The 21,523-nt window shown below is 41.7% G+C and overlaps 1 protein-coding gene across 3 annotated transcripts in view; it reads left to right on the top strand.

Annotated features, from left to right (window-relative positions):
* Nucleotides 1-21,523, top strand: part of SEPTIN10 (septin 10) — a 76,551-nt gene that overhangs the window by 14,535 nt on the left and 40,493 nt on the right. For all 3 annotated transcript variants that reach the window (XM_081086190.1, XM_081086189.1, XM_081086191.1), the window contains one exon: nt 3,839-3,904. In XM_081086190.1, the coding sequence (XP_080942316.1) occupies nt 3,891-3,904 (14 nt within the window). In that variant the 5' untranslated portion in view covers nt 3,839-3,890. Of the gene's footprint in view, nt 1-3,838; nt 3,905-21,523 lie in introns of those variants that run through there.

Below are 21,523 nucleotides of genomic sequence, written 5' to 3'. Positions count from 1 at the left end.
AGGGGCTGAGGGCTGAGGGCTGTTTTCAGGCTGGTGGGTGACTGAAGCTCCCAACCGCTCCTTTTTTTTTTTTTTTTATTCTGAGCCAGCTTTAGCTTTGAGGCTTGGCTCCAGCTCTTAGGCCTCCGCTGCTGAAAGTAGGTTTCTGGCCTTTGCTTACAATGTTGCGATCCTGCTGGCTGAAGCCCAGCGGACTAAAGCAGGTTTCTGGGTTTTTGTTTAGCTTCTGTATTTATTACATAATTGCTTAGAGTTGCAGCTCAGAGGCCTGCAGCGGCAGGCGGGGAACGTTGGAGTCCTCCGTCACTGAAGCAAGCAAGCCTCATGTTAGTTTCAAGCTGCCTGGCTGCCGGCTGCCATCTTGGCTGGCAGTTAATTTGCATATTGCCCTGATTAGCCAATGGGAAGGGTAGCGGTCGTACGCCAATTGCCATGTTTCTCTTTTATTAGATAGGATAATAAAAGCCTAATATGCTAAGTGTCTGGTTTTCCGGTCGGCCATTGAAGCAATCAAAGCATAATATGCTAATGATATGCTAAGGCCACTCAACTGCTTGCTATGATGTGCACTGACCATCAGGGGGTAGATGCTTCAACTGGTAGGTTAGCTTGCTGCTGGAGTCCAGCTGATCGGGACTGAGCGAAATGGGTCAGACATGCCCTGGAGCCCTCCTGCGGTCCCTCCCTGGCTGGCCAACTTCCTGCATCTCTCCCTGGCCCCGATCGTGCCCCAGTGGGATCCCTTGGCCTGGCCTGCGCCCTCTCACAATCTGGGCTGAGGGACTCCCCCAAGTGCACGAATTTCATGTACCGGTCCGCTAGTAAACATAAATATCTGGTCCGCTTATTATTTTACCTTTAAAAATGGGACAGGACATTTATTAAAAACTGTTTTCATTCTAAAAGTTGTTTTGGAAATTTGACTAGTAAAGTAGTACCAGTGGAAAATATTAAAAGCAACTATTTATAATACTTTTTATGTGACTCATTATTTTTTCCTCATCAAAACATTTATCCACAGAGATTTTAAAATAGGCTTTTTGGCAGGTATTCAGAAACACCAGAAATGAATAAACAAAAGCGGATATTTGATAAGAACTTACATAAATGACAGAAATGTAACACAGGTTCTATTAGTCAAAGTTTAATGACAGATGAGCACAAAACCAGTCATTGTGTTCTATGCAAATTTTACTGGTACTTACCAACCAAACTGCTTACTGAACAGCATTTCACAAAACCCAAGTAATATGTTGCCCATTATATTAAAAACTTTTATTACTGTAATTTTTAAAAGTTTAATTAAAGTTGTATAGTTGGTAAGTAAAAATAGCACAGTCTTCAGTAAGTTAGATGTGTGGCACCTCACTTCCATCACTGATGTGAGCAAATGGCACCTTACATTAGGAAGTAACATTGATTGTGGAGTGTTCTGCTCTCTCATTCAGTTTATCTCATGCAAGGCTCTGAACAGAGCTCCTAAAAAGACATTTTCTGTGGCACTGTTTTGCCTTTACCACAAGTCAGCCTCTTCAGATCAGGGATGGGGAATGTCTGGCCTGTGGACTGTATAAGGCCCATGAAATAATTTGGTCTGGCCCTGCCAAGGCATGAGGAGTGAATTAATTAAAGGTTTGACCAGATACAGCAGGCTAATTTTTAAGTTGATAATTTTGCATGGCCTGAAAAGATGTTATAAATATCCAAATAGCCCTAGGCAGAATAAAGGTTCCCCACCCTTGCTTTAGATGGACTGGACACTTCAAACTTTTTTAGTCAGATACGGATCTTTAGTGTCCCTAATCTGTCTCTCAACCTTATTCATAACTTTGCAGCAGGAGACCAATGAACCCTGTCTTCTCTTTCCAAATTCCATAATCACTATTTACTTTCTCCAGATATGAAATTCTGCTTCCTCCTGGTGCTCAGGGTTTTTTTTTCTACCTTAAATGCCACCTCATCTGATGCTATACCACCTTTCCGACTCAGTTCAATATCATTGTCTTCCTAGAAACTGCTCTGGCCTTTAGTGACCTCTTTCTCTAAATCTCCATTAACTACTACACTCTTCTAGTTACTCTTACCTTTCTGTCCTGGTGTAGAAGAGGGACTCAATCTGCTTATGCCAACACAGTGACTAAAGTGAAGGGGCTTATTAGAATTGCAGGGGCTGGCTGGAGGAAGTAAGGTGAAGTGTTTGTATAGTTACTAAAAACAAAATCTTAGGCCAGTCTGATGTGCTTTTACTTTTTAAATTGTGAAACACAGCCAGTAGGTGTACTTTCATACAGTGGCATCTTCCAACTGCTAAGAGCCGTTTCATGTTGGAACAGTGTGTTCAGTTAGCTACTTAGGATTTGGAAACACTGTATACTATGTAGTGATTACTTAACAAGTCTAACCTTCAATAGCTTAGATTACCCGTATGTACCAGAGGAAGGTGGTTGTTAGCATTCTGTAATATCCAGTCATGAAATAAACCTGAGTGTCTGAGTGGGATTGCATTCACACCTGGGGGTGGGGACCGAGGTGGAGGGATGAGATGGGGGTTGGTGAGGTGTAGAAACACAATTCCCTTGCTGCAGTTGGTATGGTTCTCCCTTTTATCACTGTAGCATAGTTCATTGTAATTAAAGAACAGGGGACTGCTTAAATAAAGGTAAAACATTTACATATACTCTAGTATACAGAACAGAATGCTATACTATAGAAACAGTGAGGTAGATCTGGGTACTAGTGAAATGGCCTCCAGGACAGATTAAGCCAAAAAAACCCCAAACAAACCAAAAAACAGTATAGAACAATAGGCTACTCCTGTAAACAAAGGAGACCTGCATATTCATGTATGTTTCTACATGTATGGTCTGTCTCTGGAAGGAGACATAAGCTGGTGGCCTCTGGGGAGCAGAATTGCTGAGGGATTAGGGAATCAAAGATAGGAAGGGAATTTATTGGCACTGTTTACATGTTTTCTTACTATGTCCATATTAATATTACTTTTTTAAAATGCACACATTTCCTCAGTATTGTGTGCTGCACTCAGTAGTAGAATAGTAATGCCTCTAAAGCAGCATTGCTTTGAAATTCACAGAACTTCTCTCACACCTGTCTTCCCCCATTCCTATTCCTGACTGTTTCAAGCACAGTGAATATGTATTTGGTTTACCACTTGGGACAGTAGAAGGAACAGCTTTGCAGTCAGATTAGACCTGGCTTACTGGCCTGTATGATTACTTTCTGAATTGTAGCTTTCTCATGCAGGGAATGTTAAAACTCAGATCTGTTGTAAGGTTTAAGTAAGAAAATGTATTTAATAAGCTAGCATATAATAGGAGTTTGATAAATGATAATTATTTCAATTTTAATTGGATAACCAAGGGACATTTAAAAATACCTGCTTTTCTAACTATACTGAAATTGGAGCATTAACATATCTATTTCCCCTGGCATGCTACAGTGGACTATAACAAATTTTGAGTGCCTCTTGGCTCCTAGAGTAGTTTTTAAGTGAAATGTCTTATTTTCCTTTTTTCAATCCAATAAAGTCTTTCAAATAAAGGTGATATTCTTTGTTTTCCTTTATGTAAATGGGCATTTGCTAATTTTTTAAATAATTTGTGTGTAAGTGCATGAATGTATGTTATATGTTGACTACTATATATTATTTATTTATGCAGATATCTATCTAGCAAGAAGGTTTTAAACATGAGTCAATTGTATAGATTACAAGTCAAAATTTGGTAATAGTGACTATTAGAATTTCTTTTTAATGTAAATACATTATTTAGCTGTAGGTTTTTTTGAAGTAATATGTATATTTTCTATTAATTTTTTTCAGCTCTTTCAGTCTCCAATGGCAACAAAGTCTTGTATGTCCTCCCAAGTATCTGATGATGAACAGAGAGTGAGTATATCTTTGAAATAGATCCATAAAGTACTCCAGATTATCTCTGTGATTTCAAGATAATTATTCAGAGAACTAAGAGACTTTTGTTTATACTTACCTTGAATGTGAAATAACTTTAATGTTTATTCAAGTTAAAAATCAATGATGGAGTGGATAATTGCTATGTGTCCAGTGTCTCTATCCTACTTGACATTAAGCAAATTAAAATTCTAACTGAAGACTAGCACTGCTTTTGCTGGGCATACTTGCAGAACTTGGTGGATGTGGAGAACTCCTGTAGTTCTTGAGAGTGTGGGAAGTCACGGGACAGCTGTCAGATGCCTTCCTGAGTGTGAGGTCAGACCTTAATGTTTCCAGGGTCTTAAAGTCCTAAATGGGCAGTATAGCAGGGATGTGTTTCAGTAATTTCTAATAAAATTTATATTTAAAAGGATGGATAAATTTAACTTGGTGAAAGAGAAGTTGTCAGTTTTTTAAAAAAAGAAAATTACAAATATAAGCCTGGGTAATTCGATAAAATTAAATAATTGCCTTTAGTTCTGTGTTCCAGTTATGTTTCTTCTTATTTTTCCTTCTTTCTCTTCACATGCTAAAGTCCTCATGGGTTCGATAAGTCATAATCAGACCACCAAACTGCCATCCTTTTAATTTTTTTTCTCATTGGTAATAATAGTATATTTCACCTTTATTTTATCTCCTCAAAGGCTTTGAATTACTCTTAATGTGCCTACTGACACACTGCTTTGCTGAAACTATTGTCGTAGTAATCTTTAGTGACTAACCTATTGAGTGCTGATTGCTTACTCCTCATTTTCTCTAGCCCCTCTTCAAATAATTCATGGTGACCCATCCCATATTTTTGAAGAGCTTCTTTTGTTTTCATGACATTAAAATTATATAGCTTTACAAAGCTTTTCAGCTTTTCGTCTGGTAGTTTGAATAATTGGAGCCATATTTGCCATTGATTTTGATGTCTGATACAGGTGTGTTATTTCAATGTGTTGGTTCCTACCCCTCTCTGTTAGCCATATGATTATTGTAATAGCATGCCTTAAATACTTGGGATTATTTTGAGATACACATATTATCATAATCCTAATTATTAATGTAATAAAAAGCCTCTTAGCTTAAAAAAATTATATAGCCTTAGAGCCACAAGGAATTCTGCAGCCACTTAGTTCAACTTTTGCATATGCTTATCAGATAACAAGAATTATTTGAATCTTCTTGAATACTTTCAATGTCTGGGAAGCATAGTGTTTCTTCACTCTCTCTTTTTAAAATTATAAATATTATATGCTTACATGACTAAAAGGGATTAAAGAGCACAAAAGGAAATACAGTGTACTCGTTTTCTGTTACTCCATAACAAATTGCCACAAATTTACTTGGTTAAAACAACACCTGTTTATTAGCTCACTTAGAGGTCAGAAAGCCAGGCACAGCAACAACTGGCTTCTCTGTCCAGGGTCCCACACTCAGGATGTTGGCTGGCTGGGTTTTTATCTGGAGGCTCCCCTTCCAAACTCAGTTTGTTGGCAGAATTCAGTTTTTGGCAGGCCAGTTGCTATCAGTTCCTCATCATTCTTAGGTATTTGCTATGTGGCTCCTTTGTACCCATACAACAATGGAGAACTGGAATCCCCTCCATGCCTCAAACCTCTTTCTTCAGAAGTTCTCAGCCCTTTTTATATCACACTTGATGATTGTAGCTTTGAGTAGGTGGTATAAGTCCTTCAATCCTGTCTTCTACAGAACTGTTTTTACTATTCTAAATCCTAGATTTTCATATAAATTTTAGAATTAGCTTCTCAGTTACCATATTGACAGCATATAGTTGGATCTTGTTCTTTTATCCAACTTGACAGTTCCCTTCTTTTAATTTAAATGTTTTGTCCTACACTGTCCAGTATGGTAGCCACTAGCCACATGTGCTATTTATATTTAAATTAGTTAAATAAAATTTTAAAGTTACTTCCTCAGTTGTATTAGTTATATATTTTTTATTGTCTAAAGTATTACATGTCTTCTTTTTCCCCAATTGACACCCACCCCCCCCGCCCACCACTCCCTCCCCCTAGGACAAACCCCCACCACCCCAGTGTCCCTGTCCATTGTTTATGCTAATATGTATACATACAAGTCCTTTGGTTGATCTTTCACCCCCCCCCCTCCCTCCCCACCTTCTCTCTGAGGTTGGACTGTCTGTTCAGTGTTTCTTATTCTCTGGCTCTATTTTTGTTCTTTAGTCTCTGGCTCATCAGTTTATGTTGTTCATTATATCCCACATATGAGTGAGATCATGTTTACCATATACTTCGGGAAGCTTATGGTGAACATGCTCCATCTCAAGATACTTGTGAACACTGGTTTAAATGTTTTAAAGTGATGATTTTGATGTGGAAGACAAAGAACATTCAGGTCAACCGAAAAAGTTTGAAGACCAGCAATTACAAGCATTATTGGATGAAGATGCATGTCAAACTCAAAAACAACTTGCAGAAAGATTAAACATTGCTCAGCAAACAATTTCCAATCGTTTACAAGCAGTGGGAAAGATTTTAAAGGAAGGAAAATGGGTGCCACATCAACTGAACAAAAGACAAATGGAAAACCGAAAAGTCATCAGTAAAATGTTGCTTCAATGGCACGAAAGAAAGTCTTTTTTGCATCAAATTGTGACTGGCGATGAAAAGTGGATTTATTTTGAGAATCCCAAATGCACAAAGTCATGGGTTGATCCAGGTCAACCGTCAACATTGATTGAAAGGCCAGATCACTTCGGAAAGAAGACAATGCTCTGCGTTTGATGGGATCAGAAAGATGTGGTGTATTATGAGCTTCTAAAACCAGGTGAAACTGTTAGTACTGATCGCTACCGACAGCAAATAATCAATTTGAACCACGTTTTGATCATGAAACTACCATAATGTACCAGAAGACACAGCAAAGTAATTTTGCTTCATGATAATGCACCATCACATACTTCAAAACCAGTTAAAGACATGTTAAAAGATCTTGCCTGGGAAGTATTAACCTACCCACCGTATTTACCAGACCTTGCTCCTTCAGATTACCACTTGTTCTGATTGATGGCACACGCACTTTCTGAGCAGCACTTCAAAACATACAAAGAAGTGGAAAATTGGGTCTCTGAATGGTTTGCCTCAAAACAAGAAAAATTCTATTGGGACGGTATCCACAAATTACCTAAAAGATGGGGGAAATGTGTAGCTAGCCGTGGACATTACTTTGAATAAAGCACTTTTGATGTTTCTCTTGAAATTGTCATGTTTTATTATTAACCAGTACACCTGGTAAGACCTTTACCCATTTTGAGTTTATTTTTGTGTATGGTGTAAGTTGGTGATCTAGTTTCATTTTTTTGCATGTATCTGACCAATTTTCCCAACACCATTTATTGAAGAGACTGTCTTGCCTCCATTATATGCTCTTGCCTCCTTTGTCAAATATTAACTGAGCTTAATGGCTTGGGTCGATTTCTAAGTTCTCTGTTCTGTTCCATTGGTCTCTATGTCTGTTCTTGTGCCAGTACCAGGCAGTTTTGAGAACCGTGGCTTTGTAATATAGCTTGATATCTGGTATTGTGATCCCTCCAACTTTGTTCTTCTCTCTCAGGATTGCTGTGGCTATTTGGGGTCTTCTTTTATTTCAGATGAATTTTTGGCTAGTTTATTCTGGTCTGTGAAATATGTTGTTGGTATTTTAACGGGGATTGCATTGAATCTATAAATTGCTTTGGGTAGTATGGCCATTTTAATGATGTTGACTCTACCAATCCATGAACACAGTATGTTCTTCCATTTGTTTATGTCTTCCTCTATGTCTTTTTTCAATGTCGTGTAGTTTTCCGAGTACAGGTCTTTTACCTTCTTAGTTAAGTTTATTCATACGTATTGTAATTTTTTTTGGTGCAATTATAAATGGAAGTGTTGTTTTAGTTTCTCTTTCTGTGAGTTCATTATTGGTGTATAAAAAAGCCATAGATCTGGGTGTTACTTTTGTATCTTGCTACCTTGCTGAAATCATTAAGTCAAGTAGTTTTGTTTTGTTTTTTAAATATATTTTATTGATTTTTCACAGAGAGGAAGGGAGAGAGATAGAAAGTTAGAAACATCGATCAGCTGCCTCCTGCACATCTCCCACTGGGGATGTGCCCGCAACCCAGGTACATGCCCTTGACCGGAATCGAACCCAGGACCCTTCAGTCTGCAGGCCGACGCTCTATCCACTGAGCCAAACCGGTTTCGGCGTCAAGTAGTTTTTTGATGGAGTCTTTAGGGTTTTCTATGTACAGTATCATGTCATCTGTGAATAATGACAGTTTTACTTCTTTTCCAGTTTGGATGCCTTTTATTTCTTTTTCTTGTCTGATAGCTATGGCTAGCACTTTTAGTACTATGTCTAATAGGAGTGGTGAAAGTGGGCATCCCTGTCTTGTTCCTGTTCTTAGGGGAAATGGTTTTAGTTCTTGCCCATTGAGTATGATGTTGGCTGTAGGTTTGTCATATAAGACTTTTATTATGTTGAGGTATGATCCCTCTATTCCCACTTTACTGAGAGTTTTTATCAAGAAAGGGTGTTGGATTTTGTCAAATGCTTTTTCTGCATCGATTGATATTATGTGATTTTTGTCTCTCAATTTGTTTATGTGGTATATCACATTTATTGATTTGTGGATATTGTATCATCCTTGCATCCCTGGAATAAATCCCACTTGGTCATGGTGTATGACCTTTCTAATGTAATGCTGGACCGATTTGCTAGATTTTGTTGAAGATTTTAGCACCTATGTTCATCAGGCCTATAGTTGTCTTTCTCTGGTTTTAGAGTTAGGGTAATGCTGGCTTCATAGAAAGAGCTTGGAAGTGTGCCTTCCTCTTGAATTTTTTGGAAGAGCCTGAGGAAGATAGGTTTTAGTTCTTCTTTGAATGTTTGGTAAAACTCCCCTGTTAAGCCATCTAGGCCAGACTTTTGGTTTGCTGGAAGATTTTTGATTACTGCTTCAATTTCATCAGTAGTTATAGACCTATCCAGGTTTTTTTTTTTATTAAAATTAAATCTTTATTGTTCAGATTATTATAGTTGTTCCTCTTTTTCCCCCGTTAGCTCCCCTCCACCTGGTTCCCACCCCACCCTCTGCCCTTACCCCGCCCCCCCACGGTCCTCATCCATAGGTGTACGATTTTGTCCAGTCTCTTCCCACACCCCCCACACTCCTTCCCTCCCCCCCGAGAATAGTCAGTCCACTCCCTTTCTATGCCCCTGATTCTATTATATTCACCAGTTTACTCTGTTCTTCAGATTTTTTATTCACTTGATTTTGAGATTCACTTATTGATAGATATGCATTTGTTGTTCATAATTTGTATCTTTACCTTTTTTTCTTCCTCTTCTTAAAGGATATCTTTCAGCATTTCATATAATACTGGTTTGGTGGTAATGAACTCCTTTAGCTTTTTCTTGTCTGTAAAACTCTTTAGCTCACCTTCAATTCTGAATGATAGCTTTGCTGGGTAAAGTAATCTTGATTATAGGTTCTTGGTATTCATCACTTTGAATATTTCTTGCCACTCCCTTCTGGCCTGCATAGTCTCTGTTGAGAAATCAGCTGACAGTCATATGGGTACTCCCTTGTAGGTAACTAACTGTTTTTCTCTTTCTGCTTTTAAGATTCTCTCTTTGTCTTTTGCCCTTGGCATTTTAATTATGATGTGTCTTGGTGTGGTCCTCTTTGGATTCCTCTTGTTTGGGGTTCTCTATGCTTTCTGGACTTGTAGGTCTATTTCTTTCACCAGGTAGGGGAAGTTTTCTGTCATTATTTCTTCAAATAGGTTTTCAATATCTTGCTCTCTCTCTTCTTTTGGCACCCCCATAATTTGGATGTTGGTACGCTTGAAGTTGTCCCAGATGCTCCTTACACTATCTTCATATTTTTGGATTCTTTTTTCTTTTTTTGTTTCCGGTTGGGTGTTTTTTGCTTCTTCATATTTCAAATCTTTGATTTTATTCTTGCAATCTTCTAGTCTGCTGTTGGAACTCTGTATAATATTCTTTATTTCAGTCAGTGTATGCTTAATTTTTAGTTGGTCCTTTTTCATAACCTCGGGGGTCTCACTAGATTTCTTGAGAGTTTCACCAAGTTTATCAATGGTTTCTAGAGAATTCTTGAAAAACCTTAAAAGTGTGGTTTTGAACTCTATACCCAGTAGTTTGCTTTCCTCCATTTCTGTCATTTGTGACTAGATTCTTTGTCTCTGCATTTTTATGCTTCCCTGTGTTGATAGAGTGGCTTTCTGTGCTACGTGTCCTACAGGGCCCAGTAGCTCAACCTCCCCGATTACCTGAGGTGGACACTCTTGGTGCACCCCTTTGTGGGCTTTGTGCACAGTCTTGTTGTAGTTAAGCCTTGATTGTTGTAGGTATCACTGGGAGGAATTGACCTCCAGGCCAATTGGCTGTGAGAATCAGCTGTGTCTGCAGTGGTAGAACTTCTGTGCTGGAGACACCCTTCTGGGGCAAGACTTGCTTCAGTGGGGCTTTGGTGCTCACTGAGTCTGCCCCCTGAGTGTGTTCCTTATGGATCTGAGGAGTTGTAATCTGGGTGGTCTGTTGAGGGATGTTTAATGAACCTAAGACGCAGAGGTAAGACGAGCACACAGGCGATTGATGCCAGGCATAGGGCTACAGCTCGCTCAGGCATGTAGCAAACTCTGTACCCTCAACCGTTGCTTTTACTGGGGTTTCGCACGAGGTTAGTGCGTCAGCAGTTAATCAACAAAATTTTGTTTTGTTCTATATTACAGTAGCGCATTGAAGGCAGCTTGCAGCTGTGCATTCCCTTTTCTGCTCTACCCACAACTTTTTAATCTTATCTTTTCTCAGGGAGGTAAATGTTCTGGGAACTCAAGATTGTGTGCAATCTTGACCCAGTGTGACTCGCTTGCAAGTCATGCGGTGAACATTCACTTCTTCTTGGCAGGACTTCAGATCCTTGTTTACAAATGTCCAGCTACAATGGTCCCACTCTGACCACTGGGTACACTGGCTCTTGGATCTCTAAGAAGGTGCTAATTTAGCCTTCGCCTGAGGCTACCCAGCAGGAGCCCAGCTGTGAAGCAATGAAAGCTGCTGTGGGACCTTGGGCCTTCTTTTTGAAGTTCTGGGTTTCTCTGACCCAGCTGCAGTTTGTTAGGTATATTTCAGATTGCAAAGGGCCAGTCCTTTCATATGCAAAAGCCTCTTCACACAGCTTGGGTGGGGCAGGGTCTCTGGGTATCAACAGGGTGGAGCAAGCAGCTATGGCTGCTCCTCAGTCATACCCTAAGAGGCCCCGCTTCTCAGTGTCCCAGTAATCACTGCAAGTACCTCTAATAGAAAGCCGCCCTCGAGTTCTGACCAATTCCAGACAGTTCAGTTTCTCCCCGTATGAGTCTGGGTCCCCAGAGACTCGCTTGGAACTGGAGTTCAGAACAGTCAGGCGCTTGGGACTCCCTCCCGATTGAAAAAGACAACCGTGTCCTCAGTTTCCAGCCCTTTCCACATGCACCGCGTCCTCAGCTGCCAGCCCTTTTCACCTGCGCCACGTCCTCAGTTGCCAGCCCTTTCTGCGTGTGCCTCCATACCTCTGCACTTTACTTCCGCACCTCCTCTGAGTCTCAGTGTGCTTTCCTCTTTCCTTCTAGTTGTAGAATTTCCACTCAGCCAGCCTTCCTGTAGTTCTGGATGATGTCCGTTTTGTCTTTTAGCTGTATTTTTGAAGTGGTTGTTCGAGGCAGCAATTTCTGGTGTTTACCTATGCCGCCATCTTGATTTCTCTATCCAGGTTTCTTTATTCTTCCTGATTGAGTTTTGGAAGCTTGTATTTATATGAGAATATGTCCATTTCGTCTAGGTTGTCTAGTTTGTTCCAGTAGAGTTGTTCATAGTATTTTGTTTTTGCTACAATCCTTTGTATTTCTGTGGGATCTGTTGTTTCTTCACTTCTTTCATTTCTGATTTTGTTTATTTGAGTCCTCTCTCTTTGTTGCTTAATGAGCCTCACTAGAGGTTCATCAGTCTTGTTTATCCTTTCAAAGAAACAGATCTTGGTTTTATTGATCTTTTGTTGTTGTTGTTGTTTTTGTTTTTTTGTGGTTTTTTTTATCTCTATGTTGTTTATTTCTGCTCTGATCTTTATTATTTCCTTCCTTCTGCTTACTCTGGGCTTTTTAATTCTTTAAGTTGTGGGGTTAGATCAGCCGTGGGCAAACTATGGCCCGCGGGCCGGATCTGGCCCGTTTGAAATGAATAAAACTAAAAAAAAAAAAAGACCATACTCTTTTATGTAATGATGTTTACTTTGAATTAGTTCATACAAACACTCCATCCATGCTTTTGTTCCGGCCCTCCGGTCCAGTTTAAGAACCCATTGTGGCCCTTGAGTCAAAAAGTTTGCCCACCCCTGGGTTAGATAGTTAATTACCATTTTTTGTTGTTTTTTTGAGGTAGGCCTTTAGCGCTATGAACTTCCCTCTCAGGACTGCTTTCACTGTGTCCCATAGATTTTGTTGTGTTTTCATTGTCATTTGTTACCAGGATGCTTTTTATTTCTTCTTTGATCTCTTTGGTAACCCAATCATTATTTAATGGCATGCTATTTAACCTCCAGCTGTTTTATTTTTTCATTATTTTTATTGTAGTTGATTTTTAATTTTATGCCATTGTGATCTGAGAAGATGCTTCATATGATTTCTATCTTCTTGAATTTGAAGAGACTTTGCCTGTGTCCCAATATGTGCTCTATCTTTGCAAATGTCCCCATGTGTACTTGAGAAGAATGTATTTTCTATAGCTTTGGAGTGAAATGTTATGAAGATGTCAGTTCCATCTGATCTTGTGAGTCATTTGGGATTGATGTTTCTTGGCTGATTTTTTGTTTAGAGCATTTATCCAGTGGTGTCAGTGGGGTATTAAAATCCCCTATTTTGACTGTATTGCTGTTGATCTCTCCCTGATACCTTTCAGAAGTTTTTTTATGTATTTGGATGATCCTGTATTGGGTACATATATGTTTGCCAGAATTAATATCCTCTTGTTGAATTGCTTCCTTTAGTATTATGAGTGGCCTTCCTTATCTCTTGTTATGGCGTTCATTTTGAGGTCTAATTTGTCAGATATAAGTATTGCTACCCCAGCTTTTTTTTCATTTCCATTTGCCTGAAAAATTTTTTTCCATCCCCTTACTATCAGTCTGTGTGAGTCCCTTTGTTCTGATGTGGGTCTCTTGTAGACAGCAGATATATGGGTCATGTTTTCTTATCCATTCAGCTCCCCTATGTATTTTGATTGCAGCATTTAATCCATTTATGTTTAAAGTTATTGTTGATAGGTACTTGTTTATCACCTTTTTTATTCTTTACTAGAGACCCGGTGCACAAAAATTTGTGCACTCGGGGATAGGGGGTCCCTCAGCCTGGCCTATGCCCTCTCGCAGTCTGGGACCCCTCAGGGGATGACCACTTGCAGGCTTCGGTCTGCTCCCTGGGGGGATTGGGCCTAAGCTGGCAATCAGACATCCCTCTGGCAGCCCGGCAGCCCTCGGGGGATGCCCACTTGTCAGCAGACAGCAGACCTAAGCTGCAGTCAGACATCCTTAGCGCTGCTGAGGAGGCAGGAGAGGCTTCCACCACCACCGCTGTACTGGCAGCCATCAGCCTGGCTTGTGGCTGAGCAGAGCTTCCCCATGTGGGAGCGCATTGACCACCAGAGGGCAGCTTTTGCATTGAGCATCTGCCCCCTGGTGGTCAGTGTGTGTCATAGTGACCAGTCATTCCCAGTCTTTCTGCTATTAGGGTCAGGTTGCATATTACCCTTCTACTATATAGGATAGAGGCCTGGTGCATGGGTGGGGGCCAGCTGGTTTGCCCTGAAGGGTGATCAGGGTGGGGTGTCTGGCCAGCCTTGATGATGGGCTGATGGCTGTTTGCAGCTGGTCACACCCCCTTCAGGGTGGGGGTCCCCACTGGGGTGCCTGGCCAGTCTGGGTGAGGGGCTGAGGGCCGTTTTCAGGCTGGCGGGCAACTGAAGCTCCCAGGCTTTTTTTTTTTTTCTTGTTTTTTTTTTTTCTTTTGGGATTTATTTACCTTCTATAGCTGTCACTGGAGCTGAGAGCCGGCTCCAGCTTTGAGGCCGTTGCTGGCTGAAAGCAGGTATCTGGGTTTGTTTAGATTCTGTAATTGAAACTCTGTTGCCATCACTGGCGCTCTAATCTCTGAGCCCGCTGGCAGCTGAAAGCAGGTTTCTGTGTTTGTTTAGCTTCTGTAGTTGCAACATTGTTGCATCCGGTGCTCAGAGCTGGGCCGCAGCAGGCGGGGAACCTTGGCTTCCTCCATCACTGGAGCAAGCAAGCCTAATGTTCGCTTCAGCTGCGTCGCTGCTGGCTGCCATCTTTGTAGGCAGTTAATTTGCATATCCTGCTGATTAGCCAATGGGAAGCGTAGCAGAGGTATGGTTAATTACAATGTTTGTCTATTATTAGATAAGACTAGAGGCCTGGTGCACAAAAATGTGTGCACTCGTGGGAGAGGGGCGTCCCTCAGCCTGGCCTGTGCCCTCTCGCAGTCTGGGACCCTTTAGGGGATGACCACCTTCTGGCTTAGGCCCGCTCCCCGGGAGATTGGGCCTAAGATAGCAATCAGACATCCCTCTGGCAGCCCGGCAGCCCTCGGGGGATGTCCACTTGCCAGCAGCAGGCCTAAACTGCAGTCGGACATCCTTAGCGCTGCTGAGGAGGCAGGAGAGGCTCCCACCACCACCGCTGTACTGTTAGCCATCAGCCTGGCTTGTGGCTGAGCAGAGCTCCTTCCATGTGAGAGTGACCTGACCACCAGAGGGCAGCTCCTGCATTGAGAGTCTGCCCCTTGGTGGTCAGTGTGTGTCATAGTGACCAGTTATTCCCAGTCCTTCTGCTGTTAGGGTCAGTTTGCATATTACCCTTTTACTATATAGGATAGAGGCCTGGTGCATGGGTGGGAGCAGGCTGTTTTGCCCTGAAGGGTGTCCTGGATCAGGGTGGTGGTCTTGCTTGGGTGCCTGGCCAGCCTGGATGAGGGGATGATGGCTGTTTGCAGCTGGTCACACCCCCTTCAGGGTGGGGGTCCCCACTGGGGTGCCTGGCCAGTCTGGGTGAGGGGCTGAGGGCCGTTTTCAGGCTGGCGGATGACTGAAGCTCCCAACCGCTCCTTTTTTTTTTTTTTTATTCTGGGATTTAGTTACCTTCTATGGCTGTCACTGGAGCTGAGAGCCGGCTTTAACTCTGAGGCTCGGCTCCAGCTCTGAGACCTCGGCTGCTGAAAGCAGGTATCAGGGTTTGTTTGGGTTCTTTAATTGTAACACTGTTGCGATCCTCCTCACTCCAGCTCTGACAGCTGAAAGCAGGTTTCTGGGGATTGTTTAAGTTCTATAATTGCAACATAGTTGCTTAGAGTTGCAGCAAAGAGGCCGGCAGTGGCAGGCGGGGAACCTTGGCTTTCTCCATCACTGGAGCAAGCAAGCCTCCTGTTCGCTTCAGCTGCCTGGGTGCCGGCCGCCATCTTGGTTGGCAGTTAATTTGCATATCGCCCTGATTAGCCAATGGGAAGGGTAGTGAAATTATGGTTAATTTCCATGTTTCTCTATTATTCAATAGGATGCCTGTGTTCCTGCTTCCCTTCCTATTTCTTCTTTTTACAGCAGTTCCTTTAGCCTTTCTTGCATTCTTGGCTTGGTGGTAATAAACTCCCTTAGCCCTTTTTTGTCAATGAAGCCCCTTATTTCACCTTCAATTTTGAATGATAGCCTGGCTGCATATAGTATTCTTTGATTCAATCCCTTGCTTTGCATCACTTTGTATATTTCATTCCATTCACTTCTGGCCTGTGTGTTTCTGTTGAGAAATCAATTGATAGTCTAATGTGAGATCCCTTGTAGGTAACTTTCTGTCTCTCTGGCAGCCTTTAAGATTCTTACCTTGTCATTGGTGTTTGTCAATTTAATTATGATGTGTCTTTGTGTTGGTCTTTTTGGGTTCATCTTGTTTGGAACTCTGTGTGCTTCTTGAACTTGTGTGAGTTTTATCTTCCAAATATCAGGGAAGTTTTCTGTCATTTCTTCAACCAGGTTTTCTCTTCCTTGCTCAGTTTCCTCTCCTTCTGGCACCCCTATTATGCATATGTTGTTTCATTTTGTGTTGTCCTAAAGCTCCCTGTGGCTCTCCTCCTGCTTTTTAAGTTTTTTTTTTGTTTGTTTGTTTTTTTCAGTTGCTGCTCTGCTTGGGTGTTTTTTCCTACCTTGTCTTCTATCTTGCTGATATGGTCCTCAGATTCTTCTAATCTACTGTTGTTGTTTTCTATTGTGTTCTTTATTGCAGCTATGTCATTCTTCATTTCTTCGTTCTTCTTCTTCATTTCATCTTGATTCTTACACATGTTGAATTTGTCTTCCATCCTTTTCAGCATCCTTTTGACCATTTCTCTGAATCCTTTCTCTGACAAATTGCTTGCCTCCATTTCGTTTACTTAATTTTCTGGTGATTCCTCCATTTCTTTTGTATGTGGGCTGTTTCTTTGTCTCCCCATTTTTGCTCCTCTCAGGGTGTCTGGTTATGTAGTTCACTGTCTACCACGTTGACCGAAAGGTACAAAGTACAATTTGACAAGACATGACACAGAGGGAAGAAAACACGAATGTATTCACCACACCGATAACCCCAATAAAGGTGACTACAAGAGAAAACAGAATTTTGGGAGAGAAAAGAGCACAAAAATGATATTGGGAAAAGGGGAAACAGTAAGAATGAAAAGAAAAAAGAAGGGGAAAGAACATACATATTTGGGGAGATGACTTCACGAAGCAAATAAATAATCCAAAAAAATGCAAACAACAAACACTGAGAGAAAAGGGGGGGAACTGAATCTGAAGAGGCAGAGTTTATTTCCAGAAAGTAAGTTAAAGGAATTGAATGAATGGGGGAATGGCTATGGTTCAGTATAGAGGAGGTAGAAGGAGAATGAGTGTATAAGAAGAAAAGTAAGAAACAAAATGGTGAATAAATTAAATAATTAATTAAATAAATAAATTTTCCCCGTTTGTTAATCTAACTGTATATTTGCCATATTTTTGAAAAGGAGAATAGAATAGAGAGCAAATAGGCTTGAGTTTGATGAGTGAAACTAATTAAGTAATTTGGAGAAAAAGAGAGCAAGTGAGGAAAGGAAAAACAAAAGTATAAATAAATAAATTGGCTAGCCAAGATAGAGAAAAGAGACTGGTGCATGGACTTGAGCAGGGGAGAGGAAATTAGATATATGAGTTAGCCAACAGAGACTACTATAACAGAACACATCAATAAAGCAGATAAAAACAATCAATTTTTTACAAGGAGCAAAAAGAAAGGAGAGAAAAAAACTAAATCAGGAACAGGAGAGGAGAAACAGGATGAAAAAGGGAGCAGTGAGGATGAAAAGATTGGCAAAATGAGATAAAGTAAAATAATGATAAAAAATAAAAATAGCATGTAGAGCACTAATCAAAAAAATAAAATGTTAAGTAAAAATAATAAAACAAATTTTTTTCTTTCCCTTAAGTAAAAGGTAAAAATTAAAGTGAAGTGTTGTTTGCTTCAGCTGAGTTTTAATGTCTCATGGGGGCTGGATTAAGACCCCTCTCTACTGTTCTGTTTGCCACTTTTCAGTTTCCTGTTAGCTAGTCAGGACCTGTTGAAGTTCCCAGCAATCTCTCACTCCTCTGTATCTGTCTCCACAGGGTTGGGTTTAGGCATGCAGGACAATCTGCCCACTTTGTTTGTCTCCCTGCTTTCAGTCATATTTACAGATGCCTCTATTTCTTTTTTTTTTTTAAATATATTTTATTGATTTTTTACAGAGAGGAAGGGAGAGAGATAGAGAGTTAGAAACATCGATGAGAGAGAAACATCGATTAGCTGCCTCCTGCACATCTCCCACTGGGTATATGCCTGCAACCCAGGTACATGCCCTTGACCAGAATCGAACCTGGGACCTTTCAGTCCGCAGGCCGCCGCTCTATCCACTGAGCCAAACCGGTTTCGGCGAAGCCTCTATTTCTGACACGGGTTAGGTGGCAGTGTTGCTTTATTCGTTTCTGAGGCCGCTAGGAGGGGCTAGCTCTTCCAGAGAAAAATGGCTGTTTAGGGTTGGAGGGACCACGCTGTCCCAGAGCTGGATTCCTGGTCACCTCTCCCTGCTTTGCTCCTCAGCCTCCACCAAACCATGTCCACCTCGGAGAGTGTTTGTAATTGAAAGATCCTATGCACTGGGTTTAGCAAGTAAAAGTAAGGGCAATGTAAAGATAGAGCAACCATGCTGCTGAGTGATTCTCTCCCCCTGGCACTTCATGGCCAGTATAGAACTTCAGGCTGCTTTTCTGGGTGCATCCTCCCATGGCTGTGGACTAAGATCTAAAGTCCCCCACTGCCAGCAGCCCTGTGGACCCCCTTTCACAGTCGAGGGTTACATGTGTTCCCATGGGACGCAGACTTGGTGCAGCGCAGTTTCCTTCTGACCCTTTCATCCCGATGATCGTGCGTTTCTCTTTCCAGCCCAGATCCCTGATCCTACCATTCTCCAGGTATCCTCTGTCCTTTCGGCCATGTATTGTCTCACCAGCTGTGTTTAATTCGCCAATTCCAGGTGGATGTTACTCGATTCAGCTGTTTCTTCTATCTGCTCTCTGAGAAGGCGCAGGACACGTCTGCCCATTTGGCTGCCATTTTGTCTTCCCCCAGACAAACTTTTTAGGAGCCTGCGGCCGGGGAAGCTGGAATCTCGGTGTTTGTGGGTTCACAGCCGAGGCAGCAGGTCCCTGGCCAGTGTTGATACAGGGTCCCGGGTGGTGTCCAAAGGCTCCCTGGGTGGAGGTGAGGCTGGGCTCCCAGTCACAGCAGCTCTCCCCTTCAAGATGGCATGGCCTCTGCAGCGGAGCCGGCCGCCCTGGGAGAGATTTCAGTGGTAAGAGAGGCCACCCAGCTAGGGGAGCCTGGTCTGCCAGCCCCCAAAAGTCCTGTGGAATATAGCTGTCTCTCATTCACATACACACACACACACACACACACACACATACACACACATGCCCCACATGCCCACGCACTCCCCTTTTGCTCCCTCACTCACACTCTCTCCCTCACGGCTATCCTGTTGGCCGCGATCTTTGATTCTATTAGTTACATTTTAAGTGCTTAAAGTCTGTGTGTGACTAGCAGAGGTTACCTGTTGCACAGCTCAGATAAAGAATATTTCCATCATCACAGGAATTCCTGTTGGACAGCGCTGATTTAGATCATTTACATTTAATTTAATTATAGATAGAACTGGATTTAAGCCTATAAATTTGTTCCAGGTTTTTTCTTTAATTTTTTTTCTTATCCTGTCTTCTTTTGGATTAACCGAGTATTTTTATGATTGCACTAGAGGCCTGGCACACGAAATTCGTGCATTGGTACGGTCCCTGGCCTAGCATGCAATCAGAGCCATCTTCCCCAGCTGCCTGCAGCCGGCCCTGCCCCCCGCTACCACCCACCCCCAGTTCCCTGTTTGCCATCAGTTGATTGGAGCTGCCACCTGGGGGGAGGAACCGAGAGGTTAGCCATTCTGCCTGCTCACCAGCCCTGCCCCCTGCTGCCACTCACCCTGTTTCCCCGTTTGCCTTTGGGCAGTTAGAGTCTGATGGCCAGGGAAAGGGACCAAGACATGGGCCATTCTTGCCTACTCACTGGCCCTGACCCCGCCACGGGTTGCTGTTTGTGTGTGGGGTGACTGGTGGGGCGGGGGCCTTGGCCTGGTGCCACCCACGTCCCCTGCCACCCACCCATGGTTCCCTGTTCACCATCGGGTGATTGGAGCCTGCCAGCCGGGGATAGGGACCAAGAGGTGGTCAATGCGCCTCATGGTCGAGTGGTCCCGCCGTTAGGGTTTTGCATATTATCCTTTTATTTTATAGGATTTTATCTTCTCTATTGGCTTACTATACCTCTGTTTATTAAAATTTTTTTAAAATAGTAATTGATTCAGGCTTTAATTGACACACACTACCTTCAAAGTGTGCTATAGTAGTTCATGTATGACATGAACCAATAGGACTTCCTGTGATGATGGACATATTCTATATCAGAGCTGTGCAACAGGTATTTACTAGTCACATGCAGCTATTAAGCACAGAAACATTATATGTTCAGTTCCTATACATGTGCAGATCTAGTCTCCTTCCTATCCTTTGTGGTGTCATTATTATATGTTCTGCTGTTTTATGTATTATAAACCCTGTAATAATTGTTGTTGCTTTAAACATTCAATTATATTTTCAAGAAATTTAAAAAAGCAAAAAACTCTCTCATATTTACTCATATTTTTACCTTTCCTGTAGTCTTCATTCCTTTTTGCAGATCCGAGTTTCCATTGTCATTTTCCTTTCTCTTGAAGAACTTTTAACATCTCATATAGTGTATGTCTGCTTACAAAGAATTTTCTCAGATTCTGAAGATGTCTTCGTTTTGCCTTCATTTGTAAAGGATATTTTCACTGGATATAGAATTTCTTCTGGAATTTTTTTCACACGCCCTTATCTCCAACTGACTTGTCAACCCAGTAAGACTGCCATTTGCATGTTAAGCTCTATCTTTGTATAGCAGTGACTGAGCAGTACTCTCAGGAGAAAAGCTAGTAAGTATCATCTCACCTTATATAGTTTCCTTCTCTCAAGAGTCTCCCCTTCAGTGTCTGTCAACCTTTGGTTGCACTCCAATTCCTTGAAAAAAAATTGATTTATAATTATTATTAACGAGGAGGTGAGTGTGATATAATTACTCTACCATTACTGGGTGCTAGAACTATAGCTATAATTTTGTATTGTACTTTTTTCACTTAACTTTTTTTTTTAATTGCTTAAAGTATTACAAAGGGTATTACATATGTGTCCTTTTTTTCCCCCCGCCCTTGACAATCCCCTGGCCTCCTCTACGCTCCAGTGTCTTATGTCCATTGGTTATGCTTATATGCATGCATACAAGTCCTTCGGTTGATCTCTTACCCCCCTCCCTCCTGCCCCCCAACCCTCCCCGGCCTTCCCGCTGCAGTTTGACAATCTGTTTGAGACAGCTCTGCCTCTTTATCTATTATTGTTCAAAAGTTTATAATGGTCTTTATTATCCATGAATGAGTAAGATCATGTGGTATTTTTCCTTCATTGACTGGCTTATTTCACTTAGCAAAATGCTCTCCAGTTCCATCCATGCTGTTGCAAATAGTAAGAGTTCCTTCTTTTTTACAGCAGCATAGTATTCTATCGTGTAGATGTACCACAGTTTTCTAATCCATTCATCTACTGATGGGCACTTAGGCTGTTTCCAGATCTTAGCTATGGTGAATTGTGCTGCTATGAACATATGGGTGCATATATCCTTTCTGATTGGTGTTTCTGGTTTCTTGGGATATATTCTTAGAAGTGGGATCACAGGGTCAAATGGGAGTTCCATTTTTAACTTTTTGAGGAAACTCCATACTGTCTTCCATAGTGGCTGCACCAGTCTGCATTCCCACCAGCAGT

Source organism: Myotis nattereri (genome assembly GCF_964212035.1).
Source record: "Myotis nattereri genome assembly, chromosome: 3".
NCBI classification, from domain to species: domain Eukaryota; kingdom Metazoa; phylum Chordata; class Mammalia; order Chiroptera; family Vespertilionidae; genus Myotis; species Myotis nattereri.
Note: the sequence above shows the minus strand (reverse complement) of the source record. Positions and strands in the feature narration are given on the sequence as shown.